Raw genomic sequence first — 16,116 nt, 5'->3', positions numbered from 1 at the left:
GCCGGCTGTGTGCCCAGCTGCACCCAGTCGTGAGAGATGGACAGCAATGTCAGCTCAGTGACATTTAAAGGTGAAATCTGTTATAGATGGTGAGTAAAGAGGATGGTAATGTATTTACTGTAATGTTGGTTAGGAGTGAACCAAATGAGCATGTGTTAACCATGAGAAATGAGGAAAAGTAGTGCTGGGCACATTACAGCCAATTGAGCGGATTGTGGAAGCCGAACCCATTTACATTTACATTTACAGCATTTATCAGACGCCCTTATCCAGAGCGACTTAAAATCAGTAGTTACAGGGACAGTCCCCCTGGAGCAACTTAAAGTTAAGTGTCTTGCACAGGGACACAATTGTAGTAAGTGGGATTTGAACCTGGGTCTTCTGGTTCACAGGCGAGCGTCTTAACCACTAGGCTACTACCACCCTAGGCTACTACGAACCCCAGGAAGCTTGCACCACCTGCTCGTGTCTGCCAGGGTAAAACCAAGGGTCCCCAGTTACCATCATAGACACAGAACCTTAGATGGTGGGGACCTTCCGGTATGATGGTGGTGCGACAGTAGCTCACAGCAGTTCCACAATTGTGCTTTATTGTACTCTTCTGTTTTTCAGCACACCGAAAAAGGCCCTGGACCTTGTTCCATTATCAACAACCGGATGAGAACTTCCGAGTCATTGGAGTCATTGGACCTTGACCCCAGCAGAGCAAAACGACCAGCTGCACAGTAGCAAGCTGGAGTTTTTAGACCTAAAGTGGTCCGTGTGTAAGAAATTCTGTGCCTCTCCTTACCATCCTCACCAACAACATGTGCTCTGCCAAGCTCAATGCAGTGGGCCATCGCTGGGTTGGAGAGTTATCAGACTACCGGTTTGACATCAAGTACAGACCAGAAAAAGCCAACATTGACGCAGACACCCTGTGTCATGTTCATCTTGACGCTGACCGATAGATACCCACATGATTGGAAGAGCTGTCATAGGAAGTGGTGTTTGAGAGGGAAACCGGTACAATGTAGACTGTTGTACCACAACCTCCTGAAGCCTTACCCGAAATAGGAAGACATGAACTTGTCCAAGCCCAGAGAACAGACCCAACAGTTGGAGGGGTTGTGAGAGTTAGAGAATCAAACTCACTGAGAAAGTCGGTAAGAGGAAGTTGGTAAGAGGACCTGCAGCCAACCAGTACAAGCCGTGTTTCCTTTGACACCTTCATGTGGGGACAGAGAGAGTTCTTCATCTTGTCAGAGAAAGATTCTATTGGCCATCAATGAAGCAGTGAGTTATAGAATAAGCGCCGTCGCATCCAGCAGCAAAAAACATCAGGTCATGTCCACACACCTATGAGTCTTCTGAAGTCCAATGTACCACTGGAGCTCATTTGCACTGATTATTTGCACCTTGAACGGCGTAGAGGTGGGTATGAGTACATTTTGGTGAAGGTTGACCCCTTGACAAGATTTTGCACAGGCCTACCCGATGAAGAACAAGTCCGAGCTCTGCTCAGCTGCAGAGAAAATTTATGGCGACCTTGCTTTGGCTTTCCCAATGAACTCCATCGTGACCATGGGTGGGAGTTTGAGAACTAATTATTTCGCACTCTGGGGTGACTGTCTGGTTTCAGCCAGTCTCGAACCACCCATGCCACCCCTAAAAGCAATCCAACTGTTCTTTGCTGCAGATGTTACGTACATTGGCTGATCAAGAGAAAGAGGCACGGAAAGATCACCTCCAGCATGTGGTGCATGCATACATTTGTACGCAAAATTCTTTTTATTGGCCATGCGTGTTGTGCTGGACATGACAACCGGTCTCCCAGGGCATGATATCACATGTGACAACTTCTTCACATTATATGCTACTGGTCAGGAGCTGCTGAAACGAAAGCTCACCGTGGTAGGGACAGTGATGAAGAACAAGCCGAACTTATCCCTGCACTAGTATCGGCCAGAGGAAGGGAGTCACTCTCGTCAAAATTTGCTCTCACTGACACACACACTTGTGTCATATGTTCCTGAGAAGAATAAAAATGTCATAGTGATGAGCACAGGACACAAAGACGTTGCTGTCAGCACCACAGAGGACAGGAAGCCTCTTATGATCCTGGACTACAACAAGAACAAAGGAGGCAGTGACTGCCTTGATAAGGTAATGTAATGTAGAGTTTCATCCCTCATGCATTTAAATTTGTTTTTATTTACGAGAGTCGTAGCATTTTGTGTATGACAGATTCAATATTGTTCCCAATCTCATATTTATTGTTCCTTTTATTGCAGCTTACAGGTACATACGCCTGCAAGCAAATGACAGCATGTTGGACTGTGGCACTGTTCCATAACAACCTTGCTGTGTCTGCTTTCAATGCATACGTGGGGTGGACAGCCATCGACCCCACCTGGAATCAAGAGGAGACTTTTCCTAGCATTTGGTGACTTCTCTTATTCAACAGACGGCAGCACATTCCCTGCACTACAGCCTCTGTGGGGACGACGGGGCAGTGGCGGCCTAGCAGGTTCGAATCCCAAGCCGCCAAGGTGCCACCGAGGTGCCACTGAGTAAAGAACCATCCCCACACACTGCTCCCCAGGTGCCTGTCATGGCTGCCCACTGGTTAAAAGCAGAGGACACATTTCGTTGTGTCACCGTGTGCTGTGTTTAACACTCTACCAGTCTCCTTAGGGATGTGCAAGCCACAGCCCCAGCCACGGCCCTGTATACTCTCCCCCAACAAGTACATGGGCAGAAAGCACTGTGAGCTCTGTGCCCCTAGAGACACTGCAAATGTGATGCTTATGTTTGTAAGGACCACTCTGACCTGAGTGTCACATGCCACTCACGAGCATGATTTCATTTGCTTTTGGATTTTACATTTTGTAATACATTTTCAGGGCCTCTTTGTTTTTTTCACTGCAGTTACTTTAAATAAAATTCCATAAATTCACGTTGAACACTACTTTGAGGCATTGTTCACAGATAAAATATGTTTAATAAAATAACGGTGTTGGGGTGAAAAATTAACGAGCAGTTAAAACGCTCTGGTAAATTTTGACCTGGAACACCAAAATAAGGGGCGGGAGGTGAATGCGATTTTACTTTCCTGTGTTGGTGGACGAGGAGCCTCTATATGACAGAAATTGAGAATTTAAACTAATTCTAAGTAGTGGAATCCACCCATTTGTCTTGTGTATGTTCAGAATTTCTAAAATATATCAACTTGATAATAAAGCACCTCCACATAAGAGATCATACCAAAGGTTCCTCAGACATTTGGACACAGGAACCAGGCTTCTGGTATGATCAGAACATCCCTGCGCCTCCAGTTTGGGAAACGCGTTCAGTTAGAAAGCGTACCATTCATCTTCTCCGCCTCGCCCCATCCTCCCTTTATAATTTTCGCCCCCTGCTTTAGTCTCTCAGCCAATCTACTTCATTATAATGTTTTGTGGAGGGGGGCAGTGAAGAACGGGATTTCCATCCTAATTAATTATTTCCAGCTTTTGTTTCCAATTAATTGCATGGCTAGTCCACTTTGCTTTGGTGCTGCAGCACCCAAGATGGGGTTGTGGGCCAGGCAAGAAACTCACAGGAATTTGCCTGGTGACCTTTGTTGAGAGATGATGGGTCTGGGAGCTGGTACAACCCAATCCAATAACGTCAAGTTTTCTCCTGCCAAAGAAACATTTCAGAAAAACTTGGAAAAGAGTCTAATGAAAATGTCTGAAAGGGTGATGCTCATTTATGCATCCTATGGAATGTGCAGGAGGACCAAGCATTACAGGAGGCACTGTAGGACAATGAATGGTAAAGGGCTCCAGCAACTGGTGGCAGTAAAAACTGCAGCCAGAGAAGCTTGGCTGGAGTGGAGAAGTGGAGCGGGTGGAGGTGTGGTTCCTGCTGACATGGAGCACTACCTGGCAAGCATCTGTGCATTTCCTGACTGTCGGGGTTTTGAGTTGCTGAACATTCACAAACGTCAATTTAATGAGCTGATGTGCCTGCATTTGAACCATAAGTAAACCCACCCATGTTGCTGAGAAGCAGAGCAAAATGACCACAGCAGCAAATTTCAGCCAAATCTCAACTTCATACACGCGGGTGCGGCGACCACTCTATTCCAGAGTAATCTGTCATCTCGCCTCTACTTTTAATTCCTGTTAACTGCACCGTTGCATGCCACTGCTTCATTCATTTTAATGGAATTGAATAACAGCGCTGCTTGGCTGTGCCTGCACAAGCCCCACACTTTAATTGGAATGAACGTTGAAAAAAAATAAGTGAGAAATATTCAGATTTTTCAAGCAAATAGGTCTTGTTCATTGGCGTGAAACCATTGAACGGTCCTGGGACCAGAACACAGAAGAAGACGCACTTAACAAAGACACTTTTCACAATCTGACCAAGTTGTACAGCCGAAAAGATTGACGTCTGGCTAAATGCATGAACAAATAAATACATGGACCAGACAGCAGGGTTTCTTTTTTCAGAGTGATAGGAAACACTGTTCTTCCCGAAGAACAGCAGCCAGAGACAAATTCTTTTTCCTGCAACAATCACAGCGAATATGGTGAAATAAATAAATAAAAACCAATTCCTAATTAACACACGCTCGTGAAAGTGCTCGAGTTAAGTATTTCTAAAAGCCTTTTACATGCTTTTTGCATGCATTACAGTGTTTGCGAAATATTCAGTTGAGTGGGTATTATGGCTTTTTTGTCAGAAGCAGAAACATCAAATTATCATGTGTCTGCTTTTTTTTTTTCTTTTTATGTAGTGAAGTCAAACTTCTGCGCGATGCTAATAACCAGTCTTCATAACTGCGCTAATTTGCAGCATAAGGTGGAATTAATAAATGCAGCAGCCATGCTCCCTTACTCAACACTCATTGTCTAATGAATTTAAATTGATTAGCAATGATCCAAGTTCTTGCAATAAATCTCTGCTTTGATCCAGACAATTCCCTCTGGATAATCTGGGATTTCTTTGATTAACAGCGGCACGTTGCTCCTTAGCAGGGGAAAATGATTTCAGGCACCTGCAGCTCAACAGGCAACAACAGGCTTTTCCGCAAAACTCAGAACTGCCAGCTCCAGGACTCCACAATGAATATATAGGATTTTTTTAAAAATCTACAATTAAGAAAAGGTTGAAAGATTAAAACAAAATGTGCATTTTCACGATCACTCATACACAGTTAAAACTGGTCTGTGTGACTCGACATTTTAACTTTCAAAAACGTCACATAAGTATTATTTGGAACGCTTTCAAACTGTGCTGGGATAACCGGGATTATGAGATTTAACACAAGCTTTCCTGTACAAAATTAGAAATTATTCTTTAAAATTAGAAAATGAATGCGAAACAGAAGCATTTTCACCGGGGCTTATGAACCCCTCCATAAATACAAACCGGTTGGATATTTAGCTCTGAACATATTATTACAAACTACGTATACATGTATTATAAATAAATATTATTGATTCATACATTTATGCTGCGAAGAGACATGATTAAAATAGTGTGTATTTTATGTTCAGAAAGCAAATTTGTGTGATGCAAATGCAGTCGATCTCACACTTTTGCTGATAAGAATATTTTCCTGACATATTTCCATGACCCCAACCTTATATGTAGACTTGGGATCGATGCATTTATTCTCCTGTGCCTTCATTTGTGATGCAAGGAAGAACCACTAGATGGAGCTGCTTCATCCTGGTACCTTAGTAGCAGAGAGACTTGGCATCTAATTATAATCATATTGACAAAATGATGCGCACTGTACACTCATCTTTTCATCTTTGTCCCCCATGTCTCATATTACATGCATTAACGATGAGCCACTTAATCCTGAAGCGTTTTGAAAGGTTTTGTTGGGGCCACTAAATTCAGTCACAGTGACCTACAGTTCATAACTTTATCCTGGCAATGTATCGAAAAGACAAATACAGAACAGATGATAAATTAACAATCTGTCCAAGATGCATGATCACCTATTGGCACTGCTGAAGCATACTGTCCCTAAACAAACAAAAAAAAGGACCACGAAACCTTGCAACCGAATTTTTAAATAGGTTTCAATAGGAAAATAACTTCAGATTTCTGATATGTATCCGTGTAAGATACTTGGTTTTGGGATTTTTTTGTTTGTTTCAGGGGGACTGTCCCTGTAACTACTGATTGTAAGTTGCACCGGATAAGGGCTTCTGATAAATGGCATAAATATAAATGGGAGGGAGATTTTGTGGTAGTGCGGTGTGGCTGGAGATTCATGATAAGCGGGTAAAGTTATAAAGTAATTACATTCCATCTTCACCATAAGACTTGTTATGGTTTGAAGGCGCTTGAACGTTGTGGCCCCTCCTCTATTATTCCATAATGACATGTTAATAATGCAGTAACTACATGGCATTAATACCTTGGACTCTACATTCACCTATTCGGACCCTGTAAGTAAACAGAGACACTTAAGCTCAACAGCGAGAACATGCAAACTGGTGAATTCCATTTTAGAGGCGATGAGAAACATTTCCTTAAATGTCACTGCATGCGCTCCAGCCCAGCTTCCCCCCGTAACGGCGCGTGAATTGATAGTTTGCTATTTGCAGACATAACTAGGCCTCTTTGTGGGAAATATGTTATTGTCATGCCTAAGGCAATAGCTTTTGAAAGTCAGAGCAGCGCACGTGACCGTCTCCTTCTCCGCCGCCGTCGCCGCCACTCTCAAACTCTCTCATTACGTTTCTCGTGATGACAACAGGTTGATGAAGTGACAGCAGCGGCCCTGCATACTGTACCCTGGGACTCTTGTCCCACGAGGCCCCGCCTCAGCAGAGGAACGCCTCCGTGACGTGACGGCGATGAAACAGGGGCCAATTCGGAAAGCAAATTGCTCAGTCGGGGCCCAATCCTGGTTTTATGTTTGTTCAGATGAGTTCACTGTAATATTGTTCACTGTAGGCACATGTACTGTACTCCTGTACACACACACACACACACACACACATATGTATATATATCCCCTTTGGTTTACTGTACACGAGTGTTATGGACATATTTCTAAAATGTATTTATTTTACATCATATCCCCCAATACCTTAGGTTCTAGGACCATCAGTGAACACGTTCACCATCAGGAAACTCACACACACACACCGTTCTCACCAGCCTTTGAATGAAGAGAGAGAACGCATCCTTGTTTTTCCTCAGATGACATTGGCGACCGTTAAACAAGCGATGATGGTGTCAGATGTGAAGGTGACCGGTTGAGCCGGTTGAACCGGCCCCGGCCGTGATTTGTCGCTCGCTCTTTAAAAACATTCAGTACTCTTAAGGCGCATTTATATTTAACGCCTTTACAAGGTCAGTTTTAGCCAATACTCGATGTCCAATCAATAGGAAATTTGAATTTAAAGAGCTGCGCCCTGCCGGAGGTTCGCGGTGCACCGGGTCAGCGCTGTGGCTTTAGCCCCCGGGCCCCGGAGGGCCACTGCCGGCCTGTTTAACTCGCAGGGCCATGATTAATTCATGGTGGATTATGGGTAGGCGGCAGCAGAGGGACTCTGGTTCTGCAGCGCCGGGAGATAAAGGCTTCTCCCCGGGTAAAGGTTCCGTTTGACACCCCCATTTCTCAAACCTTCAACTCTCAGCCGTGTTATTTTATACCATGCTCCTCCATAACTAATAATACTAATGTATATATATATATATATATATATATAAAATAATATATATAAAAATTTCCTCTCTCTCTTGTTCAGTGTGGTTAACAAGTTTCATTTCTGTCCACCGTACCTTCGGTCTTCATATGAGTGGCCGCAAAGAGGAGAACGTTCAGCTGTGTTGACGGACAGAACTGACCTCACTTCTCACTTCTCATGTTGTCCTGTGGCAAAAAAAAAAGAAAAGGAATAAAAATAAAATAAATGAAACCCAGCAAAATGTTCTTTGCCAACGTGGAGAATGAATGGAAACGAGCGAAAGGTCTCGTCATCTGAGGCAGTGAGGAGGCACGGTTTGAGCTTCATGTTCAGAAGGTGTGTGTGTGTGTGTATGTGTGTGTGTTTCTCGTCTGGGTTGCCGCCGTCACCGCCGCACTCCTCTGCATGTATTGTGGGAATTTTTGTCGAAAGGTGTTGGATCCAGATCTCCTATCCGCGTGCTGGGGAGACCGAGCAGCCCGGAGCTGATGTGGGTGCGCCATGCATGCACATCTGCATTAAAGACGTTTCTAATCCAAACGTTATATTTTCTAATTTTATTAAAAACTCACAAATTTGTTAAACATGTCGTATTTATACAGTGAATGGTCTAATATGCACTGGAGGTCACATAAGCTTAGGTTTATAATGACAATAAAAGACATACCATGAGGGATTCATATTTAAAGAAAGTAGCAGCTGCTCGCCGCATATTCGACCATCAATTTTAATAGTTTGGATTCTCCTTTAAAGACACAAAAATAAAACTTGTAGGTCTAAGTATGTTATATTAATAATTTTGTGAACGTTTTTTTTTTGTTTCTCGTAGCAGACTAAAAAAATTAAGAAGTCAATACTTCTCGTCATTTTTTTAAACACTTACACTTTGTCTCAACACGTTCTGCAGATAATGGTGCAAAGCACTTTTACAGTATTTGTGCTATGTTTTATTTGGCAACTGTCTACTTACTTGAATTTTTTTTATTTTTATTTTTTTATTTTTTTTTTGTAAACAACATCTTGTACAAACTAGCACAGTGAACCACAACCCCAGCAAACGTGTGTGTGTGTGTGTGTGTGTGTGTGTTATTATTATTTTTTTTTACTTTCTTTCTTTCTTCATACAATATAAATAAAATCAATACAAAAGTTTGGTTGGTTGCTTGGAACATTTTTATCTGGATCAAGAGGTTCTAAAACATGGTTGATACTTTATTCTTTTTTTTTCCTGTTGAACTCCTGAATTAAATATATTACGTAAACAGTTGACTGTTCTAAAGTCCGTTTCAGCAGACCCTCGCCGAGATACTTTTAGAAGGTAGACTTCATTAGACAACATTTCAAGTTCTCTTCCATTAAATAAAGGGTTCGCACTCCGCACATTTTTTTTCTTTGCCTTTTGAAGGCCAACTTAGTCAGATTTGGTGAAATTCTCGAACAAATGTCCAGAAACATATTAAGCGACAAAAAAAAAAAAAAAGAGAGATAAAAGTGTTGTTTAAGTGTCAGTATGGCAGAGCCTTTGAAGGCATAGAGGTCTGAGGAATATTCAGATAAATACACGAGTCTCCTCCTTCCTGGAGTCTACATTGCAGATAAGCACTAGACCAACCATCTTAGGCGTTTCAAGGTAAAGCTGTTGTGTTTGTGACAGAAGCTAAAGGTGATGTTTTTTTTTTTTTTTGTCTTTCCTTTCGTTTTTTTTTTTTCCTGTAAAGTGTTTTCTGAGGAGGGCGTTGCTGTGCTAAGCCTTGTGTCAGGTTTTTTTTTTTTTTTTTTTTTTTTCTTTTCTTTTTCTTAACAGCAACAGACAGAACATGCCCAGGTCAACAGTCACAATCAGTCCATTGAGAGGTGGAGTCCTTGCTTCGGTTGCAAAAGTAAGCGAACGGAACGCAGGGAACGACTTTGAGATAAATCTTTATGATCGGGTAACGTGTCCTCACCGAGGTGGAACCCATAAAGAAAAAAACAACAAAAAAAAAAAAAACAAAGAACGAAGGAGAAGAGGTTGCCGTCATGCCCTCCCCTTCAGAACATTTCCAGTGAGGTGCCCTCTGCCCAGCCGTCCAGTTTTTGGGAGCTACCAAACGGTGCCTTCGTTCATTTCTGAGGGGGGGTGTGACAGGTGGTTGCTGTATCCACTTCCGTTGAGTGACAGAGAGGTAAAGGACGGGCTGGGGCCGAACACGTCGGACGACATGCTGTGCAGGGGCCCTGGGATCCCGGGCTCCGGGCTGGGCGAGTCCCCCGGGTGGTGGGACATGATGTCTGAAAAGCGCTGTACTTCACTGGACGGGTGGTGGCCCGGGATTGGATGGTCCATGCCCCCGAGGGGGGTGCCCGTGGGTCCGGAGGACGGCACGAAGGGAAGGTCCACTGGGGTCTGGGCCTGTGAGGATGGGGGTCCTTGGGGGAAGAAGTCGTAGTTCCCGCCGGGACCGTAGTACTCGCTCTGGTAATCTGCGGATCGACAAGAAAACCACGGTCTGGGTGAGAAGAAGGGCTTCGGTGACACGGAAATCACAATCACTGCTGGGTGGGAGAACTAAGCTGTTTTTTTTTCAGGACTAATTTCATAATTCATGGTTTTCAGGGGATGGAGGGACAGCAAATGCAAAAAAAATATATATATACATATATATATATATAAATACACATACATCCATACATACATATATATATACATATTTATATATAAATATATTGTTTCATTGTTAAAAAATGTTAACATTAAGCATAAAAAACATAATATCTTTAAATAATATCTTTTTTCATAAAAAATGTACAAGCATAATTTTTTATTAGATAAAAGTATTTTTTATTTTATGATTTTTGAATTAAGGTGGAAATAAATACTCTTGGTTATGAAACATTTTCGATTTTTAAGATGGAAGCCCCTCTGACCTATTGACCCCAATTAAATAAATGGTCTGCATGTTAATGCAAATGAACTAGAATAACATATTCCATATGTATAGAATTTTTTCCCCCTTCCCCCTATTCATGCGGATAAAATAACGGGGCTCCTCACCTCCGTAGTACGAGAACGGGCCGTTCGGAATGAGCTCCCCGGGTTCGAGGCGGTCCACGAGGGTCCTCATCCTCCGCGGGCTCCGGAAGAAGGCGTGTCTCCGCGCGCCCAGCGCGCTCAGCTGCTTCATCCGCCGTTCTTTGGACCGCCGGTTCTGGAACCAGACCTGACAAAAAAAATCATATTTTATTTTATGTGTCCAAAACAAAGTTTTACAATCGCTCGTTAAATATTGATGATGACGATGATGGGATTTTCTCACCGGATACTGGAATAAGATTAATAACCTGTAAATTTTTCGTTATTATTATTATTATTTTTTTCTATTAAACGGAAAAACGACGGCGAGCAGTGCGCGCCGCGGATCTAACCGAACTTTAACGAACTGGACCGCCAATCTCCAGCTAATAACTCCAGATCATCAGCAATTATTCCAATTAATCATAATCATCTGTCATGAAACGAATTCGCTTAGTTTGTGTTCTGGCTTTATTTTTCTTTAAAGCGGTGTATCTCCAATAATAAGAGTAATAAAAAATACGAATAATAACGCGCTGGTGACGCGTTGGGAACAACGGGGAGTGGACAAGACAGATTTCTGTTTCCACTTGACCTGGGTCGGTCACAGCGTGGCTTAAATGTGGTCGCAAAACGTGATGGCGCCTCGGTGCCAAGACCCCCGCCAGCTGGCAGCGGTCGGCGCGGCCGCGGCCAAGCGCGTCCACGTCAGCGGCCGCGTCTCCGGCGCTCGGTAGGACGGGACACGGGAATGTAGGCGGGTTTTCCACCCCACGCACCGTCGCACCCCACGCACCGGGACAAGGGGAATATAGGCGGGTTTTCAACCCCACGCACCGTCTCCGGCGCTCGGTAGGACGGGACACGGGAATGTAGGCGGGTTTACCACCCCACGCACCGTCTCCGGCGCTCGGTAGGACGGGACACGGGAATATAGGCGGGTTTACCACCCCACGCACAGTCTCCGGCGCTCGGGAGGACGGGACACGGAAATATAGGCGGGTTTTCCACCCCACGCCGCGACTCTGGCGCTCGGGAGGACGGGACACGGGAATATAGACGGGTTTACCACCCCACGCACAGTCTCCGGAGCTCGGTAGGACGGGACACGGGAATATAGACGGGTTTACCACCCCACGCCGCGTCTCTGGCGCTCGGGAGGACGGGACACGGGAATATAGACGGGTTTACCACCCCACGCCGCGTCTCTGGCGCTCGGGAGGACGGGACACGGGAATATAGACGGGTTTTTCACCCCACGCAACGTGTCTCGACCTTCCCGCCGCGTCTCTGGCGCTCGGAAGGACTGGAATATAGACGGGAGAATGGGATAAAGGCGGGTTTTTCACCCCACGCAACGTTTCTCGACCTTTCATCCCTGTTTTTTTATTCTATTTTACATATATGATTTTTTTTCCTCTACAGGTTATTACCGATGTATTTTTTAAAAATAAAAAATATATAAGGAACACACACAGTGTTGTTAGTTATTTCTCTGTATCAATAAAAATGTATAATATATAATAATATAACAATAATATAATAGAATATAACGTTCTATCGCTGTGTGTATATTTGTTTTTCATTCCAGTATTATTTTCTGATTATTATTACCTGGATGACCCGCATGTTGAGGCCGGTCTCCTGCGCCAGCTGCTCCCTGATGTGCCTCGTGGGTTTGGGCGTGGCCGCGAACGCGGCTTTCAGCGTCTCCAGCTGCTTGGCTTTGATGGTGGTCCGCGGTCCCCGCCGCTTGCCCCCCAGGTTCTGGTCGTCGTTCTCGTTGTTCACCGTCTCCTTGTCGGACAGGTTGGCGATCTCCGAGTCCTTCACGTCGTCCTGCAGCTGGTCCTGCGAGTCCGGGGACAGGCTGGGGTCGCTGCAGGCTGTCACTGCAACCGGACAATTATCATCGAACATGAGGAGCATTCTTGACAATTTAATAATCGCATCAAATGCAGAGTACTACGTGTGTTTTATGTACGTGTTAAATCTGAATAGCTGGACGTTAATACCACGACGCATAAAAAATATTGATAATTGTTTTTCTCTGAGGGCTCAGAGGAACCTCCTCCTGTTGCCGCAGCCTGAAATTTCTAATAAATCCATGCATTGATATTTATTAAATATTATTCCATTTCCAGATCATCGGGATAAAAACAAGACACGATTTTTTAAAGGAACGTGGCGTCAAACACACCTACCAATTCATAATTTATAAACGCACTTAATTGAATAATAATGATAATAACAAAAAAAATATATATTTTATTATATAATAATTTTATATACACTGCCTTCGGTTTATATTTATACCAAAGTGAGATTTGATTTGAGTGTTGGCCGTTATAAAATAGCTGTGAAAAAATTATCACCTGACGTTGATAAAATGAGCGAATATTTTATTTGATTTAATAATTAAAAAAAAAAAATCTGTCTTTCGGTTTCACTTGAGGCACTACAGGTAAAAAAAAAAAAAAATCACACACACACACACACACCGACTCGATATCTCGCGGCCGGGACCTCTCGCGAGAGCTCTCACCTGAGAAGACGCTCGCGTCCTTGCCGTTCGCGCTGCTCAGGTAGTCCTCCTTGCACACGAACTTGTTCTCGTCGATGATGTAGAGCTCCTCGCCCGTGGACAGCTGCTTGTTGCACATCATGCAGGTGAAGCAGTTGAGGTGGAACACTTTGCTGCGCGCCCGGCGGACCAGGTCGCTGGGCGAGATGCCCTGGGAGCAGCCGGCGCACTTGGTGCCGAAGCGCCTGCGGAGAAACGACGTGGCCGATTTTAATACGAATCCTGATAAAAGTCGGGATTTATAACCGTTCCTGCTGCGTGGGCGCAATGAGAGAAACAACCGAATTCCGTGTCTTCATTAAATAAAACAGAACCAACCTTTTACAATGAAGAATTTAGAATGATTTTTATTTGGTTTATATGATTTTATAATTGGTACCTACGTGATTTTTTTTAGGATTGTGGGAGGTCACGTGATTACAGTTATATGGCCTGTGTAATACGCATGAGGTTACAATAAACAAACGCCAGGCCCGCCTATGAAGCTTTTCTTGAGGTGTGTGTGTGTGTGTGTGTGAAGTGTGTGTGTCGCTGCTCGCACCGTCCGCGTGTTTCCTCCCCGAAATTGGTTTATTATTCAAATCCACTTATCACGTCTCCCCACTCGCGCTCGGACACACCGGGCCGGCGTGCGTGCGTGTGTTGGGTGTGTGTGTGTCGGGGTGCCATTTCCTCCGTTCGGCGCGCTTTAGCATGACAATCGAAATGAAGGAGCGTTTAATTATCGGCGTCCTCACCTGAAGAAGTCGTTCTTGCAGTACAGCTTCCCCTCCCGCGAGAAGCACTTCTCCGTCAGGTTGCATTTACACTCGCAGCACTGCACGCACTTGACGTGCCAGGCGCGGTCCAGCACGTTGAGCAGGAACCGGTCCAGGATGGGCCTCTCGCAGCCCGCGCAGTGCACCATGGTCTTTGGCGGCGCCCCCACGACTCGAGCGTTGTCTGCGCACCGTGGGTATCTGCTCATTCAAGCCCGTCGCGAAGATGGGGGGAGCGAGAGAGAGCGAGAGAGGGAGAGAGAGAGAGAGAGAGGGAGAGAAAGTGGGGGTCTCCCGGCCGCGCGCGGTTCTCTGTAAAGGTCCAGAATCAGGGTGATCGGATCATCGCAGGTTCCTCAGCTGGGGGAACATCTGTATCCTCTTCCGCGCCAATAATAATAATAAAAGAAGAAGAAAAAAATCCGCCAAAGAAAGAGGGAGTTAGGAGCCTCCGAGGCTCGGGCCGCCCCGCCCCCCGCGCTCCGTATCCACGCTCGAGCTCGTCCACGGGGGTCAGTGGCGTCGGGGCTCGCGTGGCATCTCTCCGCGCTCAGCCTCCGGTACTGTGCATGCTCTTCAAAGCTCGCCGGCGAGCCTTATTCAGAGCGCCGTGACGTCACGGCGCGCCGAGGCCAATCGCGCGCCTCTCGCGTCCGCGCGAACCGTTAGCCGCCCCCCCCCCCGTACCCCTCAAAACAGCCCCCCCCCCCACCTCAGGAAAAAAAAAACCATCTCCGGCGGCGCACTGCGTGCTATTTATAGGGAAACAGGGGAACGCAATTGTGCAAAAATGTGCAGAAAGCGTCCGCGTGTTCGTTAGCGCGCGGAGAGGGAGCGCGCGCGCGCGCGCGGGGACGCGGGAGCGCGGACGCGGGGAGCGCACGCGACGAGGTAGATATCCCGACCTCCTCCAGTTCATAATCTGTCTTTCTCTTTGTTATTTTTTTTATATATAGATATTTCTTTCCCGCCATCCATCCCTTCCCCTTCCTCCCCGCGTTACGAGGCGTCATAACGCGTTAGTACCTGCCGGCGTCCGCGCGGTTCACGCCGCTTCCGGCGCTCGGCGTGTCGCTTTTCGCGACGTCCGAACTTTCGTTGCGCGCGCGAGAGACGGTTCCGCGGGAAATACTACCGACGAGTAAACATCTTATAATAAAAAAAAATACTTTTATTAAGAAAAAAAAAACATTTGTATTTGCTAACATTTATGATATAAAATATGCATATATATATATATTTGATATATATTGTGTGTCTGTTGTCTTCTTCACCCGCGCGTGAATTTACATTTGAATTGAAATCGCATTAATAACTTTTCCTCCTCCCGAAGTCCTTTTGTCGGTGGGTGGGGGTGAAGGTGAAAGACGGGGAGGCTCTAAAGTTGACAGGTTCCCGCCGACTCGGTCGGGGCCGCGCACCTCGCGCTGGTTAATTAGGCGCGTCGCGCGCGCGCGTTTAATGGGTTCAAAAAACAAGGCGGGGAGTCGCAGGGGGGGGAATAAATAAAAAAAAAAATCCAAAACGAATAAAATAAATCGAGACGCGTGAACTACCGGCCCGTTTGATTATTTTACGTTTTAATGTATTTTATTCTGATAGGATTTGCGCAGAATGGTCCGATTAAATTGGCTTTTTGGAGAACCTGCAGATTTATTTCAGTTTTTTGTCAACGTTTATTCTGTATGTGGGGAGTGAGGACGGGTGCACCATTTTCTCACTTTTTCTCTCCTAACCCAGGTTTACCTGAGTGGGTGTCTCCTGTTCTTACATCATCACCCTCATCACCCAATTATACAGAGAGAGAGAGAGAGAGAGAGAGAGAGCGAGAGAGAAATAGCGGGTGTGATGCTGTGAACTGACGGCTAGACACACACTCTTTGTATTCTGTGTGTGTGTGTGTTTGGGTGTAAGTGTGTGTGTGTGTGTGTGTGTGTGTGTTTGGGTGAGTATGGGAGGAGCGGGTCCTCCACAACGCGTGTGCGGCCGTCGTTTGGTTAATCCCCTCCCAGATTCGTTCTTCTGTCTGTT

General features: G+C 45.3%; 1 protein-coding gene across 1 annotated transcript; it reads right to left on the bottom strand.

Annotated features, from left to right (window-relative positions):
- Nucleotides 1–8,689: 8,689 nt before the first annotated feature.
- lhx1a (LIM homeobox 1a) lies at nucleotides 8,690–14,639 on the bottom strand. Its single transcript, XM_029001074.1, has 5 exons — nucleotides 14,065–14,639; nucleotides 13,289–13,512; nucleotides 12,358–12,635; nucleotides 10,726–10,891; nucleotides 8,690–10,154 (listed from the first exon to the last, which is right to left on the bottom strand). Exons 1-5 carry the CDS (start codon nucleotides 14,292–14,294, stop codon nucleotides 9,775–9,777), a joined length of 1,278 nt encoding a protein of 425 aa, XP_028856907.1. The 5' UTR covers nucleotides 14,295–14,639; the 3' UTR covers nucleotides 8,690–9,774.
- Between the last annotated feature and the right edge of the window lie 1,477 nt (nucleotides 14,640–16,116).

The sequence above is a fragment of the Denticeps clupeoides genome, chromosome 13 (genome assembly GCF_900700375.1).
Source record: "Denticeps clupeoides chromosome 13, fDenClu1.1, whole genome shotgun sequence".
Classification (NCBI taxonomy): domain Eukaryota; kingdom Metazoa; phylum Chordata; class Actinopteri; order Clupeiformes; family Denticipitidae; genus Denticeps; species Denticeps clupeoides.
The sequence above is the reverse complement of the archived record's forward strand: the minus strand, read 5'-3'. Positions and strand labels throughout refer to the sequence as shown.

What these genes read in the sequence shown, in the direction of transcription:
- lhx1a (XM_029001074.1), bottom strand. Translation starts at nt 14,294, where the DNA reads ATGAGCAGATACCCACGGTGCGCAGACAACGCTCGAGTCGTGGGGGCG. An exon ending in TGCAAGAACGACTTCTTCAG is followed by an intron (nt 13,513 to 14,064) that starts GTGAGGACGCCG and finishes GTTTCTCCGCAG; the next exon opens with GCGCTTCGGCACCAAGTGCG. An exon ending in GGACGCGAGCGTCTTCTCAG is followed by an intron (nt 12,636 to 13,288) that starts GTGAGAGCTCTC and finishes GTCCGGTTGCAG; the next exon opens with TGACAGCCTGCAGCGACCCC.